The sequence below is a fragment of the Eurytemora carolleeae genome, unplaced genomic scaffold, assembly GCF_000591075.1.
Source record: "Eurytemora carolleeae unplaced genomic scaffold, Eaff_2.0 scaffold453, whole genome shotgun sequence".
Taxonomy (NCBI): domain Eukaryota; kingdom Metazoa; phylum Arthropoda; class Copepoda; order Calanoida; family Temoridae; genus Eurytemora; species Eurytemora carolleeae.
The window spans coordinates 229498-242009 of NW_019396460.1; the positions used below are offsets into that span (position 1 = coordinate 229498).

General features: G+C 33.1%; 1 protein-coding gene across 1 annotated transcript in view; it reads right to left on the reverse strand.

Annotated features, from left to right (window-relative positions):
- Window positions 1-1186: 1186 nt before the first annotated feature.
- The window catches only part of LOC111703686 (methylcytosine dioxygenase tet3), a gene marked incomplete in the record, with an annotated part of 18636 nt that continues 7310 nt past the window's right edge, over window positions 1187-12512 (reverse strand). Inside the window, 11 exon segments of the mRNA XM_023475719.1 lie at window positions 1187-1328; window positions 2021-2420; window positions 4620-4726; window positions 5034-5229; window positions 6049-6147; window positions 7418-7513; window positions 8023-8078; window positions 8245-8366; window positions 8997-9084; window positions 10522-10601; window positions 11651-11739. Of these exon segments, the coding sequence (XP_023331487.1) occupies window positions 1279-1328; window positions 2021-2420; window positions 4620-4726; window positions 5034-5229; window positions 6049-6147; window positions 7418-7513; window positions 8023-8078; window positions 8245-8366; window positions 8997-9084; window positions 10522-10601; window positions 11651-11739 (1383 nt within the window).

The window sequence follows — 12512 nt, forward strand, 5'->3', positions numbered from 1 at the left end:
AAATTCCTCTCTATATATTCTATTCTCTATGAGAGCGTCCCATATCATATTAGATTATTTCCAATCTTTAACGACAAAATAAATCCTTAATACTCGAAAAACTTATTATTTTCCGCAAGAAAATTCTAATATAAGCCTTATGTTATTTTTCAAAATGATTAATTCTAATTAAATTTTCTGATTAGTCCCGAAAATCGTAATTCAGACCCGTTCTCGGTCTAATATGATGTGGGACACCCTGTAGGTATAGATCATGTAGTGACATACAGTACAATATAACAAAATATGGAAGAATACATTCTACACTAGTCACCAACTGTCATGTTTCGTGGGACACCCTGTCTGAGCTTTCTAAAATGTCTTTTATCTTAAATATTAGCAGAAATGGTTAAAATCTAAGAAAATTTCTATAATAATAATGTAATAAAACTGGGAACTTTATATTTAAATGTAGATAAGTAGGAAAAAAGCAAAATAAAATATTGGAAACCTTAAAATAATACGTGAAGATCAGATGCAGGTTATAAAGTCTTCACTAAATTGAGATAAGATGCAGGTTATAAAGTCGTAATTTAGAAACCCTGTTATTAAATTAAATTAAATTCATTAAAAAATAATACTGAACAAAAGGACAATATTTGTATGTTCAACAAATCGTCAAATTAAAAATTATAAGAAATTCACGTTTATGCCATATTTATTTGCATTGTACAGTTAAGTATACAAGTCGAAAGGTTTAAAAGTATTTTACAAGAAAAAGTAACACTAGGATGTTATTAAGTTATATAAGTTATTAATCACAAGGATCACAAAACTAGCTAAACCGTCAGTGATAAAACCAGAAGCGCAACATGGGGGGGCATAATATTCGTCGAACATTCTTGAAGTTCTCAGAAGGAATACTATCAATATATAAAAAGGTTAATTACAAAAATAATTGTTTAAGGCCCTTCTCTTGTGCATTGAACTTTGAAGCAAAAAACCGTGAACAACTTAATTTTATAAAATATTATATGAAGTGATATGTCTTTCTTTAGTAACACAGAACGTATAAACTTAATATGCACGCATTTTTAAAGAGATTGCTTAACGTAATTTAACTGTGAGCCTTTATTAAAAGGGGGCTTTGTTAATTTAAAACTGGGCACTTTAAACAGTTGCCTGAAAAAAAATTATTGAGCTTTTCTTGTTTTCTCTCTAAAAATTAACAATTTTCAAATTATTCTTAAACGATGAAAATATAATTACAGAGAATTCTTAACGGATTAAACTATGCTCCTAAGCAGAGACACTGCAGATGCTGGAACTTTTTTCCACTTGTAGAGAAACTTAAAAATAATAAATATTAGATAACTTTACAGTATAAACATATCCTTACAATAATCTATCAAACTATTCTTTTATCCAATAATAGGCATCTACCCCCCCCCCCACCGGTTTAAAAAGTCCATAACCTTTTTTTAAGCATCTGTAACAGGACTTCTTCAGGACAAAACGAAAAATATTTCAATGTAATTTTTTAATACAGGTTTAAACATTTTTGAGCTGTGTTTCATGTATTAAAATATAATTCAGTGACGACTTTTATATCGTCTTCGATGCGGTATTTTCATATAAGCACAACTATTGCAGTATTCCAGCTTAATATCTAATATTGCAAAACGCCTGGTCTTGAGATTTTCAAAATGTGGTCTACCATTTCTTTGTTTTCAAAATTAGTAATATTGCAAAATTTGGACAAATTTCAATTTATTTAATGAAACAAAATTCTTTTGATATATAATATCTTCGTCAGTGTTTAAGATACAAGGAAGGTAGACCAATTAATGAAAAGCTAGCCAGACGTACAACCTCGTTTTTAAATTTATTTACCATGCATTAAATATCAGAAATCAAAGACGACTTTCGAGTCTTCTCTAAATTCCCATGTTTATTGGGACACCCTGCAGAAGGTTATTTCTAATAAGGATAAATATGCTAAACACTTTTTCTGTAGTAAGGGTAACTGTTGTAAAATTACCTTGTGTTTCTCTTCCTGGTGTGAAATCAGGGAAGTCATTAGGATTGAATCTGTTAGAATCATCGGTTTTTTCATTCTTCGACTTTTTCAGCTTCACATTGTCGGGGAGTTTGAACCCGAGGGCCTTCATCGATTTTAATTCGCTAGGGATTGGGACAAAAGCCCCTCTCTTCCAGTCTTCATACCTCTGGTTCATCCTTTCGAGTTGTTTAATAGGATAGACCTCCTTGGCATGATGAGGAAATATGAGCTTACTATGTCTATAGAAAACCATTCCAACTCTAGTTGGAAGAATTCTGTTTGGTTTATCCAAGGCGGTGGTGGCATGGACTTCATGTTTAGCTACTTCAAGGAGTAAACTTCCGTGAGGCAGAGAAAATGCCACACCTTGCCCTTCTCCCTACAACAATAAACTTATCAATCAACGAAAAGAGATCAAGACGCCAAATGTGAAAAAATTAATCTAGAAAATAGGCAATCCTTGCAATAGATGTGGGAATCTTCTTTCAAATGTTGGCAAAAAGTTCTGGATCAATTTTTCATTTGTACTTTAAAAAATGTTAAAACAAAAGCAACAGGGTTCATTTTTTTATTTCCTCTTAAAATAAATGATTGTGATATGTGAATTATTAAACAGTTTGCCTGATTTCAAGTGACCCTTCATGCAAAGATGGCAATTCCCGATTTACAACCTTAAAAGATTTGTCCGATGATCTGATCAATCATGAAATAGATATCCTAGTTCAGTTTCTTTAAAGGGAGTGACCGGCTATGTAAGGTAGTTGAACTGAGTATGCAATATTGTGGAAAACTTCTTTCGGATTCATTTGAGACATACTAAACTTTTTAAAGATCTGTAAATCCAAATTTGACGTTCAAAACTCCTACTTTGGGGGTGGATACGTTTTCAGAATTAGTTTTTTTTAAATTATTAAATAACGACGACATAAAATGTAAAAAGTTCTTCAATAAAGTACAGACGTCATGTATCGGAACAGGTTGAAAAAATAAAAATTAACTGTTATAATTAAAATAAATATAAGATATTTATTTTAAATTTAGTTTTAGTCCTGAAATTGGTTTCTCATTTTCCGTGTGGTTTTCTGCAGATTTTCTAGAACTATTATTGAAAAGACGACATTTGAAGAATTTGAAGAAATCTGCGAATAAATTCAAAGAAGATAAGAAATTCAATATAATAATAAAAACGAAATAATTGATTCTAGCATTGATTTATGGACAAATTTCTTTTGAGAAATATGTTCCCAACCATCTAATAAGATTACTGTGTGATTTTTACTTTATCTTTCGTCGTCGTTATTTAGTAATTAAAAAAAAAACGATTCTGAAAACGTATCCATCCCCAAAGTAGGAGTTTTGAACGTCGAATTTGCGCTCAAGCACAGGATTTACAGATCTTTAAAAAGTTTAATATGTCTCAAATGAATCCGAAAGAAGTTTTCCACAACACTGCATACTCAGTTCAATTCTACCTTACATAGCCGGTCAAGCTCCCTTTAAACCTTTTTTTATTTGAGGTGTCTCCGCGAATGTGACTTGTGAATTACTTGCTCATATGAAGCAACGGAGATTTCATCAGAAAAATACTTTTCGAGTCAGAAAACGACATTTATGATCAGATTTTGGTTTGAAGGGAACCATTGTAAATCGGGCATTTCCATCTTTGCATGAACGCGCGTTCACTTCAAAATATGCTTACAGTCCCTATCAGAGTTGTTAAAAAAAAAAATTGGGTCGCAATTTTCTGTTTTTTCCTCATAAGTACTTTTGATTAAAAAAGGCAGTCCATTTGTGATTTATTTCTCTCTGTAAGGAAATTGCATACATGCAGTACACGATTTACTGCATGAAGTCAGTACAATTATGTACAGTGTATTAATAACAAGCTTGAAGCCAATTTTCTGTTAGATTTTCTAAAACGAAATAAACCCGCTTCTAAACATTTACAGATATGTCGTACACAGAATATTAACCCTTTTTTATTTCCAGTTCTTTTCTTTAAAGGAAATACAATTGCGTAGTTTTTAAATGGACATTCTCAATTCAGGGTAAACCTTAAACCTTTGACTGATAATCAAGGACAGTGAACTCTTTGTTTATTTCTCTTAAATTTTGAGGGAAAAGCCAAATACAGGGTGTCCCAAAAAACATGGGAATTCAGTGACGAATTCGATATCGTCTTTGTTTAATGTAAAATGAATGACTATAATGAAGGATATAAAACAAGGTGAAAGCTGAAAGGTAGGAAATGAAGCCTTTATTTGATGGAGTTTGTAAATGCCAGAAATGAGTGAAAAATGCAAATCAAACCCAATTAAAACCAATCATGATATTTTTCTAGGGCGGTAAAAAAAAAATTCGGCGCGCTTCGCACGCCACATTAAAAAATTTACCCCCCCCACTATAGAATCCTTATTTACGCCCGTGAGGTCTCTATAAGCTGTAAATTTAAAAGGAAATTATGCTCTGTTTATAACTTTTGTATGTCATTAAATAAGTTATTGTTAAATGTAGTAAATCATGTAAAGGAATACCTAAAGCTTTGTTAAAAACAAAGTTAATATATGAGATTCTTTACCTCCAATTTCTTCAATCCTCCGTTCTGTGTGCTGGGAATGGGATCACTCGGACGGTATAAAGGCAGGATATGGAGCTGCTTGCTCACTCTGCTGTCCTCCCCTTCACCTGGAGAAAAAAGACGGAATTAGAATTTGTTCAATCTGTAAACAATGCTCAGATATCATTCATTTTATTAAGCCCAGCCCCCTCCCCTCCCTCTAATTCTTTTGCCCTGACACTTTCATTGCCGTGAAATTTGTTTACTTTTCAGGAATAGTATTCGGTAATTTAAAGGATTTTTTGCAAACATTTTTTTAATGCATAGGGAAGGGTACACCGTACAGGGCGGGGTAAAAATGAGCTGGCCTTGAGAAATTGAGCTACGAGCATGTATGCTTTTCCTAATAAAGTTTTTGCACAGATTTTTTATTACCTCTAATATCCGGCTTAGAAAGAGTAACGATGGCGGTGGTACCGCCGATCATGTTGTTTACGTCCTTATGCTCATGAGCCGAAAAATCGACCACGGCCGTTACACCGCTATAGGGGCGGTCTGGTCCAGATCCGATTCCGCAACACCCCACATCCTTGAACAAGTTCATATTGTTGAAGGAGTCCGGGGCCAGGATCTGTAATAGTATCAGTAGTATTTCATGTTAATGTAAGTAAAACAAGAGAACCTTCATACTTTATCAGACAAGGCTCAAAATGATACTGTTGTGACTTGGACATGTCATCATATTAAAATGGCGTCTTTCCAAACTGAACAGTCCCTTTAATGATTTTATGTTCCAAACTGAACAGTCCCTTTAATGATTTTAAGCTCCAAACTGAACCGTCCCTTTAATGATTTTATGTTCCAAATTGAACAGTCCCTTTAATGATTTTATGTTCCAAACTGAACAGTCCCTTTAATGATTTTAAGTTCCAAACTGAACAGTCCCTTTAATGATTTTATGTTCCAAACTGAACAGTCCCTTTAATGATTTAATGTTCCAAACTGAAAAGTCCCTTTAATGATTTTATGGAATGGAACTCCTTAAAATAACAAAGCGTTAATCAAACATTAACACTATAGTCTTTTATTATTATTTTACATTGTTATATATCTAGTTTTTACAAAGCCTACAAGCCTATAAACACTGAACAGAGCTATATATAGCCTATTTCTATAATTCAAAATTTTTAAAACTTTATTAAAACTTTCTCTGCTGAAGTTATTAAGTTGTTATTGAAGAGAACCCACGATTGGCTATGATTTCTTTTCAGATACAAAAACAAGAATAATTCTGTCATTTTAAGCAGAAAAGGGGTAGGTTACCATTGTAAATCTTACATGTAACTCTTAAGATGGAGGATTATAATGACACCAACAGCCCCATTAGTTTTTATTTTTCTCTTCTGTGCTACAAGTTAAAAATCGGCCAAAAAAAGTTAAAAATAAAAACCTTGTGCTTGGCTGCCACCTCGTCGGCAACTTTATTAACAAGAAAACCCAGCTTATCCTCCAACTCTGTCTGGTTATTGCCCAGATTGAAGAGGCGGGCCTAAAACATTAGATTATTTTTATTCAACTTAAACAATTCCTAAGAGAGAGACTGGTTTGGTAACATATTTGAACCGAGAGTGCAGACTCATAAAGAACAAATTTAGAATTCATTTGACACCATTGATACGTTTTTACAGTGTAAAATTTCTCAGGATTTCTTTAATCTAATTCAAAAGACGACATTTAAATTCATAGAAACAGCAACGCGTGTCCGGGTTATTAAATAATTGTAAAAATCTTTCTTCTGCTGACCAAGTGACCATTTCTCCTAGTGAAATTTCACAAATGAATTCAGGCTCTTACTTATAAATCATGTGTAGTGGTATCAAATGAATCCTAATATTTTTCTCCATAATACAGTGTGTCCCACGAAACACGAGAGTTGGCGTATAGTTTTGAATGTCTTCTCCCATATACTCTATTGGTTATTAAACTTAAAGACTTTTTTCAGTTCATTTTGTTTAAAATTTGTTAACTCAAATATATTTAGCTTAAAAACTAATTTTACTATGACAGCAACTCCAACCCAAGAGCCCTTCCCCCTTTTTCCCCTTTTACTATAACTTAACAAATTATGGAAGAAGACATCTTAAAATATTCACCAACTGTCATGTTTCATTGGAGACCTGTACGTTACCTAGCCAGTATCTACCGTAAAAGAAGTGTCGAATATTTCGTCAATAATGTATAGGAGATGGAAAGAAAGTGACAACTTAAAACCATAATTTGTTTCAATTGTTTTCACTGAGTTCTGGCCACAAACTCAATTGTTCTCATCTCCTTCTCTTTACGATCTTTTGATGTATACTTTTGATATGTCAAGCTTAGATTATATTTAATAGAATTCATACAGTTACATCCTAAATGAACCATACATCAAAAAAATTGATCAAATGTCGTCTTGACAATTTTTTAATGTTTTTTTTTACTATTTTACGTAAATCCCAGTATTTGCGAGAAAAAAATAGCCATAACTATGCAGGAACATTTAAAAAGAGTTCCATATAATGATTTAATCAAAAAACTAAATATCTGCAACATTCCATTATCAGAAAGTGAAGAATACGACATTTGATGAATTCTTTCGATGTATGGCTTATTTAGGGTTTAACTGTAGTTAACAGTTTTAAGGATTAGAAAATCAGAGTTTGTGGCAAAGACTCATTTCACTGAAGCAATTAAGGAAGGGTAACACCCCCCCCCCCCTCAATCGTGATAGGGTTAGAATTATGTTGAATTATCCTATTTTTTGATAACATGATTTCTACCTGCTCGGAACGTGAGAATTTGCAGAGCAAATAATTATACACTGAGGAACTACAACCCCAGGTGAAACTTTGTCCGGAAACTGCGGAGTCAGTTCCCTGAAAAAAACACTATCTAAAAAATAAACTTTCAAGTGACTTTCCTTTATAAACGTGGGATTTCCGATCAAAAAAGGTAACCTTTGAACCTTTGAACTTTTGAACCTTTGAACCTTTGAACCTTTGAACCTTTGAACTTTTGATCCTTTGAACCTACAGTGAAACCCTTAATAACGAATACATCGAAAGAATTCATCAAATGTCGTATTCTTCACTGAAATTTATGTAATATAGTATAAAACTCATTTAAAAATTGTCAAGACGACATTTAATAAATTCTTCTGATATATTCGTTATTAAGGGTTTCACTGTATGAACCTATGAATGGCAAATAAATTATTTTTCTTGTTGAAAATTTGATATTTGGTTCAGCTGTAAAACTGACTGGGGGATCAGAGACAGTGAGGAAAATTGTCAGAATTCAACCCTTTTCAAGTTGTAATAACGAACATGCAACTCAAAGAATGGAGAATCCAATAATTATTTAATTATTTATTTAATCTTCAAACCTGACACTTGCAGGATTTACTGGCGTTCTTCTCACAACCCCTCTTTGTGTTCACACCTAGAAAAAATTCTTCAATTAAAGGCGAGTACTCCTCCTGAGGCGAGTACTCCTCCTGAGGCGAGTACTCCTCCTGAAGGTTTAACCGAGTGTGTGGGGGGAGGGGGGGCACATAAGTTCGAAAGCGTGCCAAAATTTATTGAAATATTAAAAAAAAATTACCAACCTGTCGTAGAACTCGTAACATTTGTCATGATAGCATAAGCTTCGGAGCTTAATTCGTCTTTGAGTGCATTGTACTCCAGTATGGCAACAACTATGTAAGAGTTGTTACAGACATGTCCACTCCTAGCAAGAAATATTGATTAATTTTTAGGTTTTAAACACTTTATAAACAAAACATTCAATTCTTTAGTATTTAAGCATTATCTTATGTGGTTGGGGTTAGGGGAAGGGATAAGCATTTTTTCTTTCCTCGCTTAATAATTTTCCTAAACGTTCATTTATTTTCAAAACAGATTAGGGTAACAAACGATTAGAGGGGGGGGGGTGTAGCAGGGAAACTTATTGGTCAGGAAAGATCACATTTACAAGATACATTTATAGGAATAAATTTTTGTGGTTTGTATACAGTGAAACCCTGAATAAAGATCTACATCGGAAAAATTTATCAATTGTCGTCTTGACAATTTTTCAATGAGTTTTATACTATATTACGTAAATTTCACTATTTACGAAAATAAATAATTAGCCATGAATATGCGGGAACAGTTTTAAACATTTGATGAATTCTTTCGATGTATTCGTTATTAAGGGTTTCACTGTAGCTTAGCTGAAGAAACAAAATATTTCCAATATTTTTTGCTTTTCCTTTGAATTATTTACATTTTTGAACAACAATTTTTGTTTCGTTGAATTTTTTCAAAAAATAAATCCAAAAGAAAAATCTGTGTGAACATAATAATAATTATATGTTACCTTTTCTTATAAACAATAATAAACTTCTCTTTGTTTTGAGACCTTATGATAACCCACTCAGGGGCAGGGCATCTGTTAACTACAGATTCTAAAACATAAACTGAACTTACTAGAAGTATTTATTGTGTCCAACATCATATCAGATCGTCAATGTGTCTAAATTACAGTTTACGGGACTAGTCAGAAAATTTAAGCAAATGAATCATTTTTTAAAATTTAATAAGGCTCAAAACATGTCTTGCATAAATACTAGGTAATTCGAGTATTATACAGTGAAACCCTTAATAACGAATACATCGGAAGAATTTATTAAATGTCGTCTTGACAATTTTTTCAATGAGTTTTGTATTATTTTACGTAAATTTCAGTATTTGCGAAGATAAATAAATAGCCATGAATATGCGGGAACATTTTTAAAGAGTTCCATATAATTATTTAATTGAAAAACTAAATATCTGCAACATTCCATTATCAGAAAGTGAAGAATACGACATTTGATGAATTCTTTCGATGTATTCGTTATTAAGGGTTTCACTGTATGTACGTTAAAGTTTGGAGATTATCTAATATGATATGGGACGCTCAGTATATAAAAGGAACTGAGTTATTGCCACAATATCTAATTTTCTAATCCCTTATCTTTGCAACTCAATGTGGTAGACCTTAGGTATTTCATACTAATCATTCTGTTAGATATACTAATCTAAGTTTGAAATATCAAATGTTTACACCACCAGGCTTCAAAGATATAGACATTAGAATATTTCAGTGTGTGGCAAAGACTCAATTCCTTTGATATAGTTTTTTAAAAAGCAAATGTTATGAATATTAACAGTTCTGAAATTTGCAAATTTTTGTGGAACCTTTTTACAGTGTTGAAAACCTTTCTACAGTGTTGAAAACCTTTTTACAGTGTTGAAAACCTTTTTACAGTGTTGAAAACCTTATTACAGTGTTGAAAACCTTTCTACAGTGTTGAAAACCTTTTAACAGTGTTGAAAACCTTTTTAAAGTGTTGAAAACCTTTCTACAGTGTTGAAAGCCTTTTTACAGTGTTGTTAACCTTTTTACAGTGTTGAAAACCTTTCTGCTGTGTTGAAAACCTTTTTACAGTGTTGAAAACCTTTCTACAGTGTTGAAAACCTTTTTACAGTGTTGAAAACCTTTTTACAGTGTTGAAAACCTTTTTACAGTGTTGAAAACCTTTTCAGTGTTGAAAACCTTTTCACAGTGTTGAAAACCTTTCTACAGTGTTGAAAACCTTTTTACAGTGTTGAAAACGAAGGAAACTAAGAAATGCTCACAAATCCAAACCAACCAAACGCCAAAGATTTGTCTTCAGGCTTCAATTATTAATTTTTCTCTTAAAACTTTTCCTCAATAATCTTTCCTATTCTTGAAATCTTCCCAAAAAAATGTTTAAAATATTAGAAAATCAGATTCATTTCCGTCCGACCAGAAAAAGGTGGTAATCCCATCAAACAATTAAGAAATTTCAATGATACAACTATGAATTGTTCTATACCTGGGGCTGGACCTGCCACCTGAATCTGAATGAATCGGATAGCGTCCCCCGACACACTCAACCTCTCCTCGAAACTTGATCTAAATATATTCATAGCCATATAAATATTTATACAATGGGGCCCATCAATCGGAAGGAATACAGTGATACTCAGAAAACTGTAGACTAGGAAGACGAGATTCAAGCAATACTAAATTGCCTTTGAGGTTTTAACAAAGCAAATAGGTTTAATAGTAAAAGTTATTAAATTAATAATAATTTATAAAATGGGTCTGTTTACACTGCACAATTGTTGTGCTTCATGAAAGAGGGAAGACACACCACATATTTTTTTCGTCCGACCACAAATGACATCACAATTTACCATTATTTAGTCTGATCACACCTTTCTTTCGTCCAATAAAATTAAATTAGGAGTGTGTATGTATACCTTAGTTGATCAAGGCTATAGGCTGATCCCAGCTGTGAATACCTGTGTTCCTTAATGCTAGAGGCTGTGCCAGCTGTAAATACGTGAATTGCTCAAGGCTAGAGGCTGATCTCTGCTGTGAATACCTGAGTTCCTCAAGGTTAGAGGCTGATCTCAGCTGTGAATACCGGAGTTCCTTAATGCTAGAGGCTGTGAATACCTGAGTTCTTCAATGCTAGAGGCTGTGCCAACTGTGAATACGTGAGTTGCTCAAGGATCAAGGCTAGAGGCTGATCTCTGCTGTGAATACCTGAGTTCCTCAATGTTAGAGGCTGATCTCAGCTGTGAATACCGGAGTTCCTTAATGCTATAGGCTGTAAATACCTGAGTTCCTCAATGCTAGAGGCTGATTTAAGTTGTGAATACCTGAGTTCCTCAAGACTAGAGACTGATCCCAGCTGTGAATACCTAAGTTCCTCAAGACTAGAGACTGATCCCAGCTGTGAATACCTGAGTTCCTCAAGACTAGAGACTGAGCCCAGCTGTGAATACCTGAGTTCCTCAAGACTAGAGACTGACCCCAGCTGTGAATACCTGAGTTCCTCAAGACTAGAAACTGAGCCCAGCTGTGAATACCTGAGTTCCTCAAGACTAGAGACTGATCCCAGTTGTGAATACCTGAGTTCCTCAAGACTAGAGACTGATCCCAGCTGTGAATACCTGAGTTCCTCAAGACTAGAGGCTGTTCCTAGCTGGGAGTACCAGGCAGAATCATCTGCTCCGGCACAGGTGCATGATGGGAACACCTCCTGAAAACAGTTTTTTTTTAAATTAAAGGGACTGTAAATACTTCAAGTAGCCTTCCATTTACATATTGTGTACAAGGGAACTCACAAGGTGTGTACTGTAGGATCAAAATAAATACGTTTAGTTTTTATAAAACTTTGCTGTCAAAATTTAGCTTGAAAATGACGATTACGATTTCTTCTTCATTATAAATCATATAAAGATGTTTCAGTATTTTTTGATGTAAACGTTCAAGAAGAAAGATATTACTTCAGTTTCTGGGAGGAATAAAAAACAAATTTCGATCTTAGATTCCTATTAGAAAATGCAGTAAACTTTTATGTAAACAAATAGCTGATGGATTCCTCGTGCATTTTCATTAAATATTGTTACAATCTTTCAGTTCAGGTAAAAGAAAACAGTTATTGTTTTCTTAGTTCTTGCTTTACATACATATAAGTGAAAAAATGCAACAACTTTCTAGAAATTGCGTTTTTCGCGAAAATGAATTTAGCAAAAACGATGCGAAATTGACCGAACATTTTTTTTCAGAAAACAATTTTCGCGAAAAAAAAAATTTCGCGGAAACCATAATTGCGCAAAAAATCGTATGGAATAGAATTAGAAGTTTTATTATATTATAATCAATAATTTATCTTCCTTTACTTTAATAAATGTTTGATGACGAGAATTTTATCTATCTAGTATAATACTAAATGATTCTCAAATCTCAATATAAAGTTTAGTTCACAATGCTCCAATGCATAAATGTTAAGATTTAAAAAATTCAAAATGT